We start from the raw sequence: 8008 nt of genomic DNA on the forward strand, positions 1-8008 counted from the left end.
TAAACCCTAAACCTTAAACCCTAAACCCTAAACCCTATACCCTATACAATATACCCTATACCATAAACCCTATACCCTATACTATAAACCCTATACCATAAACCCTATACCCTAAAAGATATACCCTATACCCTAAACCCTATACCATATACCATATACCTTCCTACTATTGAGTTGCACCCCCCATCCCCCCTTTTTGCCCTCAGAACAGTGCTTCCCACAGTTGGCTGTATGTCCTTTGGGTGGTGGACCATTCTTGATACACAGGAAACTGAAAAACCCAGCAGCGTTGCAGTTCTTGATTCACTCAAACCGTTGCGCCTGGCACCTACTACCAAACCCAGTTCAAAGACACTTCAATCTTTTGTCTTGTTCATTCACTCTCTGAATGGCACACAAACACAATCCATGTCTCAATTGTCTCAAGGCTTAAAAATCCTTCTTTAACCCGTCTCCTCCCCTTCATCTACACTGATTGAAGTGGATTTAAAAAGTGACATCAATAAGGGATCGTAGCTTTCACCTGGATTCACCTGATCAGTCTATGTCCTGGAAAGAGTTGTAATGTTTTGAACACACTGTGTAGAGTTTAATTTGGGACCTTGTCCTGCAGATCTGCAATCCTCCAAATCTCCCAGACCATATGGGCATATGATGGGAAATGAAGAAACATGAAAATGGATCCCTGCATGTGCACCTGAAGCAGGGTAGGATAGGGTAGGGTAGGGTAGGGTAGGATGGGGTAGGGTAGGGTAGGATAGGGTAGGGTAGGGTAGGGTAGGATAGGGTAGGGTAAGGTAGGGTAGGATAGGGTAGGGTAGGATAGGATAGGGTAGGGTAGGATAGGATAGGATAGGGTAGGATAGGGTAGGTAAGGGTAGTGTAGTGTAGTGCAGTGTAGTGTAGGATAGTGTTGGGTAGTGTAGGGTATATTAGGGTGGGGTAGAGTAGGCTAGGGTAGGGTTTTGGTAGTGTAGGGTAGGGTAGAGTAGGGTAGGGTAAGGTTGGGTAGGATAGGGTAGTGTAGGGTAGGGTAGGAGAGAGTAGGGTAGGGTAGGGTAGAGTAGGGTAGGGTAGAGTAGGGTAGGGTAGGGTTGGGTAGGAGAGAGTAGGGTAGGGTAGTGTAGGGTAGAGTAGGGTAGGGAAGGGTTGGGTAGTGTAAAGTTGGGTAGATTAGGGTAGGGTAGGGTTTGTTAGTGTAGGGTACTGGTGGGTAGTCGATGGTAGGGTACTGTAGGGTAGGGTAGTGTATGTTAGTGTAGGGTACTGTAGAGATTATTATGTACAAAACATCAAAATAAATAGTGAATACTTCCTGGACCCTGTAGCCTGGCGACTCTATCGGCTCGTCCCAAATGGCACCCCATTCCCTATATAATGCACTACTTTCTGACTAGGGCCCATGGGCTCAGGTGAAAAACGGTGCCCTACAGAGATCTTACATTGAGCAAGGTTTGCTACAAGCAGGAAAATATCATCATGCAGCAACAGGAAATGTGAATGAATGGAAGCTACAAGCCTCGGAAGGCTTTTTAAACCTCAAATACACTACACATTTTACATGTGTTGCTTTGCAGGAAACGTTATCCTGTAACAAGGTGATCAAATGAAGATCCTACATCCGCATATAGGGAATATGATGCGATTATCAATAAACAATCCCTTTTAGTTAATACCTACAATCACACTCTCCCAATGATTCATTTGACAGTCCTTTTAAACCCATAGTTGTTTATATTATAGAGATAGTGTATTATATTATAGAGATAGTGTATTATATTATAGAGATAGTGTATTATATTATAGAGATAGTGTATTATATTATAGATATATTGTATTATATTATAGAGATAGTGTATTATATTATAGAGATAGTATTATACTATAGAGATATTATATATTATAGAGATAGTGTATTATATTTTAGAGATAGATTATATTATAGAGATAGTGTATTATATTATAGAGATAGTGTATTATATTTTAGAGATAGTGTATTATATTATAGAGATAGTGTATTATATTATAGAGATAGTGTATTATACTATAGAGATAGTGTATTATATTATAGAGATAGTGTATTATATTATAGAGATAGTGTATTATATTATAGAGATAGTGTATTATATTATAGAGATAGTGTATTATATTATAGAGATAGTGTATTATATTATAGAGATAGTGTATTATATTATAGAGATAGTGTATTATATTTTAGAGATAGTGTATTATATGTCATGATGTGGATTCTGGTCTATCTGAGCTTCAAGAAAAGAAAAGTACCATGGCCTATTCTACTCTATATCAACCCAGCATCACTTTTAGATAATAACTCTGATCACACTCCCGACTGGGTGTGTCTACTGTCTATTCCATTCCATTTTTAATCTATTGAATAACGTTAATATTCGGATTACACTAGAGGGAAATTACTATGGCCTGTGAAGAAGGGTTGACTGAACTGTGTGTATAGATAAACATTTTACTAAATGCAATTCTCATTTCTTATTACGGAGCTCTACAGTGCGACCATTTGAATCGCATATGCGCCTAAATATTTTTGCTGGAATTTTAATTTAGGAGCACCAGTGCGCATAGAAGCATTAAGGATTCTAGCTTTAACAAATCAAATACTTTTTTTATTGTGCTCCTAAATGTCATTGTGTGCGCCTACATTTTTCAATTTAGGCGCACACGTGCTCCTAGTAAAACCTGCCAGTTTAGAGCCCTGCTATATTCTTTTCCCAGGCCCAGGAATGTACTATATGATTGGAACTAATGATTTAACAGTACAGTCGTAAGACCAAAGTTTAATTAACATTTTTTTTCCAAATACAAACACACATTTGCACCTTGACGGCACAGTCATTAAGCTCAAGTTGTTTGTGATATATCAATCAATCCAGACAATTGTATTGGACCAGGTCTTTAACCCAGTTGACTAAATACATTATGAATCGAAAATTCCGATGATAAAATCCACCTTACCGATTCTAAGGACTTGCTGCCAACTCAGCCAAAACTCTGCCATCAAGTAAAGCAGCGAAAACAACAGTCCCTTCCTTTTCGCCATGGTACTCGCTCCAAAAGAAAAATGAACATTGATGTCTGTCTTTTCTTTCTTTCTGCTTTTAATTCATGCTGATATCTGGCCACTTCTCGTATCCGTATCAAACAGAAATCGACATCCGACCCACATTTTTCCTCTTATACATTATTGTTGAGAGAAATAAAAACACGAATTTTCTCCTTTTGGAATAGTTCCTTATAAAACTCAGAATGAGACCCGTTTTCCAATTCTAGAATCTCATTTGTGTTAGCAGTTTTTGACTCCCCATTTCAGATAGTCCCGAAAACAATGTATCTCCTCTTTCATCGTTGGCAGCGTATACTTGGAACAGTGCTGCGAGCGTCTCCCCTGTGCGCACACTCAATTGAGGGCACCGCCAAGCCGGTGTTGATCCGCAAACATGGATACGTTCAGAAGATTAACTTCAAATCTGGCTACAGCCGACCTCGACAACTCGTCTTTGCTTTAGTACACCGAGGAATGATTAAATCTTTGCTCCAGTCGTGATGGGAAACGCAGATCTAATCTTTAGAATAGTCGTTGCTGCTAACGCTCCGGGAAGATTAACCACGGAGGGAGTCAGGCTATACTTCTCCTCTCTCTGCCACAGCCCGATAAAAAAAGAAACCCACGTTACTTTGCTTTTCCATAGTTTACCTACTTTCAAAAGAAGAGGGTTTTGACTATTCTAACAGTTTTGTTGGAGAGACAACGGATCTGAGGACAGGGGGGATTTGGGTAAATCTATCTGCTTTTATCTTATTTGTTGTAGGTCATATATTTTACCTGCTGATGCCCGTGTTCATTCATTCTACTGAAAACACAAGACGCCTTCACTTAGCCTACTACAGACGATCAAATAGCTGTATCTGATCGTATAGGCCTTGTCCCAAACGGTTCCCTATTCCATTTACAGCGCACGACTTTTGACCATGACCCAGCATTGAAAATACAACGCTGTAAAAAAAATGTATATTTTAAAGTTTGTAACATTGGGTTGTTTTTCTATGTCCTATTTATAGTGAGCTGTCCAGAGGCAAATATCACATAGTTTAGTGAACTATGAACTGTGAACTGTAACAATAGATGGTTCCTGAGATGGGTTGAGGCTAGAGGGCTTAATATCATTAAAATGCATCTCAAATGGCACCCTATTCCCTATATAGTGAGCTACTTTTAACCAGGGCACTATGGGCTTTAAAGGGGATATGGTGACAGTTGGTACTTATAGATATTCCTAAAGGATTAACAGAGCGAGGGCAGAGATCATGCAGTTTAATGACATGATAATAGCACAGTTAGGGAGAGGTGGACGGTGTGCTTAACACACAGTTAGACTCAGTTAGGGAGAGGAGGACGGTGTGCTTAACTCACAGTTAGACTCACAGTTAGACTCACAGTTAGACTCAGTTAGGGAGGGGGTGGACGGTGTGCTTAACTCACAGTTAGACTCACAGTTAGGGTTAGGGAGGAGGAGGAGGACGGTGTGCTTAAAACACAGTTAGGGAGAGGTGGATGGTGTGCTTAACTCACAGTTAGGGAGAGGTGGATGGTGTGCTTAACTCACAGTTAGACTCACAGTTAGACTCACAGTTAGACTCAGTTAGGGAGGGGGTGGACGGTGTGCTTAACACAGTTAGACTCACAGTTAGACTCAGTTAGGGAGGAGGAGGAGGACGGTGTGCTTAAACACAGTTAGACTCAGTTAGGGAAGGGGTGGACGGTGTGCTTAACTCACAGTTAGACTCAGTTAAGGAGGGGTGGACGGTGTGCTTAACACACAGTTAGACTCAGTTAGGGAGAGGTGGACGGTGTGCTTAACACACAGTTAGACTCAGTTAGGGAGGGTGGACTGTGCAACACACAGTTAGGGAGGGTGGACGGTGTGCTAAACACACAGTTAGGGAGAGGTGGATGGTGTGCTTAACTCACAGACTCAGTTAGGGAGGGGGTGGACTGTGCAATATACAGTTAGGGAGAGGTGGAGGTGTGCTTAACACACAGTTAGGGAGAGGTGGACGGTGTGCTTAACTCACAGTTAGACTCACAGTTAGACTCAGTTAGGAAGGGGGTGGACGGTGTGCTTAACTCACAGTTAGACTCAGTTAAGGAGGGGGCAGACGGTGTGCTTAACTCACAATTAGACTCAGTTAGGGAGGGGGTGGACGGTGTGCTTAACACACAGTTAGACTCAGTTAGGGAGAGGAGGACAGTGTGCTTAACTCACAGTTAGACTCAGTTAGGGAAGAGGAGGACGGTGTGCTTAACATACAGTTAGACTCAGTTAGGAAGGGGTGGACGGTGTGCTTAACTCACAGTTAGACTCAGTTAGGGAGAGGTGGACGGTGTGCTTAACTCACAGTTAGACTCAGTTAGGGAGGGGGTGGATGGTGTGCTTAACTCACAGTTAGACTCAGTTAGGGAGGGGGTGGACGGTGTGCTTAACACACAGTTAGACTCAGTTAGGGAGGGGGTGTACAGTGTGCTTAACTCACAGTTAAACTCACAGTTAGGGAGGGGTGGATGGTGTGCTTAACTCACAGTTAGACTCACAGTTAGACTCAGTTAGGGAGGGGGTGGACGGTGTGCTTAACTCACAGTTAGACTCAGTTAAGGTGGGGGTAGACGGTGTGCTTAACTCACAGTTAGACTCAGTTAAGGAGGGGGTGGACGGTGTGCTTAACACACAGTTAGACTCAGTTAGGGAGAGGTGGACGGTGTGCTTAACACACAGTTAGACACAGTTAGGGAGAGGTGGACGGTGTGCTTAACACACAGTTAGACTCAGTTAGGGAGGGGGTGGACGGTGTGCTTAACTCACAGTTAGACTCAGTTAGGGAAGGGGTGGACGGTGTGCTTAACTCACAGTTAGACTCAGTTTGGGAAGGGGTGGACGGTGTGCTTAACTCACAGTTAGAAGTTAGGGAAGGGGTGGCCTTAACTCACAGTTAGACTCAGTTAGGGAGGGGTGGACGGTGTTCTTAACTCACAGTTATACTCACAGTTAGGGAGGGGGTGGACGGTGTGCTTAACTCACAGTTAGACTCAGTTAGGGAAGGGGTGGCCGGTGTGCTTAACTCACAGTTAGACTCAGTTAGGGAGGGGTGGACGGTGTGCTTAACTCACAGTTATACTCACAGTTAGGGAGGGGGTGGACGGTGTGCTTAACACACAGTTAGACTCAGTTAGGGAGGGGGTGTACAGTGTGCTTAACTCACAGTTAAACTCACAGTTAGGGAGAGGTGGACGGTGTGCTTAACTCACAGTTAGACTCAGTTAGGGAGGGGTGAACGGTGTGCTTAACTCACAGTTAGGGAGGGGGTGGACGGTGTGCTTAACTCACAGTTAGACTCAGTTAGGGAGGGGTGAACGGTGTGCTGAACTCACAGTTAGACTCAGTTAGGGAGGGGTGGATGGTGTGTGCTTAACTCAGTTAGGGAAGGGGGTGGACGGTGTGCTTAACTCACAGTTAGACTCAGTTAGGGAGGGGGTGGATGGTGTGCTTAACACACAGTTAGACTATGTTAGGGAGGGGTGGACGGTGTGCTTAACTCACAGTTAGACTATGTTAGGGAGGGGGTGGACAGTGTGCTTAACACAGTTAGACTCAGTTAGGGAGGGGTGAACGGTGTGCTTAACTCACAGGTAGGGAGGGGGTGGACGGTGTGCTTAACACACAGTTAGACTCAGTTAGGGAAGGGGTGGACGGTGTGCTTAACTCACAGTTAGGGAGGGGTGGACGGTGTGCTTAACTCACAGTTAGACTCAGTTAGGGAGGGGGTGGACAGTGTGCTTAACTCACAGTTATGGAGGGGGTGATCGGTGTGCTTAACACACAGTTAGACTCAGTTAGGGAGGGGTGGATGGTGTGCTTAACACACAGTTAGACTCAGTTAGGGGGGGTGGACAGTGTGCTTAACTCACAGTTTGGAGGGGGTGACTGTGCACAGTTATGGAGGGGGTGGATGGTGTGCTTAACACACAGTTAGACTCAGTTAGGGAGGGGGTGGATGGTGTGCTTAATACACAGTTAGACTCAGTTAGGGAGGGGGTGTACCGTGTAATTAACACACAGTTAAACTCACAGTTAGGGAGAGGTGGATGGTGTGCTTAACACACTGTGTTGCAGTTGAACTGTGACTTATAGTTCATCTAAGTTCTGAAAACATTTCACATTTACTCATTGCTATCGCATAGAGAGAGAGAGAGAGAGAGATGGGCGGAGAGAGGGAGAGAGAGACAGAGAGATGGGCGGAGAGAGAGGAGAGAGAGACAGAGAGATGGGGGTGGAGAGAGAGGAGAGAGAGACAGAGAGAGAGAGAGGGGTGGAGAGAGAGAGAGACAGAGAGAGAGAGAGAGACAGACAGACAGACAGACAGACAGACAGACAGACAGACAGACAGACAGACAGACAGACAGACAGACAGACAGACAGACAGACAGAGACAGACAGACAGACAGACAGACAGACAGACAGACAGACAGACAGACAGACAGACAGACAGACAGACAGACAGACAGACAGACAGACAGACAGACAGACAGACAGACAGACAGACAGACAGACAGACAGACAGACAGACAGATACCTTCTGTCATTCCCACATGGAGGAGACAGACAGACAGACAGACAGACAGACAGACAGACAGACAGACAGACAGACAGACAGACAGACAGACAGACAGACAGACAGACAGACAGACAGACAGACAGACAGACAGACAGACAGACAGACAGACAGACAGACAGACAGACAGACAGACAGACAGAGATGACAGACAGACAGAGAGAGAGAGAAACGGTTTGTGGATGAGATTACAGTTTAGAATGTTTATATCCGTATGTAAAGGAAGATGAATCTGATCTAAAGATCACGTTCAGTTTGAGATGTTGCCAGGCTGACCAGATCTAATGTGCATTGTTTCAACCACGTCAAC

General features: G+C 44.1%; 1 protein-coding gene across 2 annotated transcripts in view; it reads right to left on the reverse strand.

Moving 5' to 3' along the window:
• LOC123992478 (glutamate receptor ionotropic, kainate 1) overlaps nt 1-3575 on the reverse strand; it is a 145014-nt gene extending 141439 nt beyond the window's left edge. The window contains exon 1 of one of the 2 annotated variants that reach the window (XM_046293644.1): nt 2989-3575. In XM_046293644.1, coding sequence (XP_046149600.1) covers nt 2989-3073 — 85 coding nt within the window. In that variant the 5' untranslated portion in view covers nt 3074-3575. The remainder of the gene's footprint in view (nt 1-2988) is intronic. The other variant, XM_046293643.1, reaches the window with a different exon arrangement.
• Between the last annotated feature and the right edge of the window lie 4433 nt (nt 3576-8008).

This window comes from Oncorhynchus gorbuscha, linkage group LG13 (assembly GCF_021184085.1).
Source record: "Oncorhynchus gorbuscha isolate QuinsamMale2020 ecotype Even-year linkage group LG13, OgorEven_v1.0, whole genome shotgun sequence".
In the NCBI taxonomy this organism is placed as follows: domain Eukaryota; kingdom Metazoa; phylum Chordata; class Actinopteri; order Salmoniformes; family Salmonidae; genus Oncorhynchus; species Oncorhynchus gorbuscha.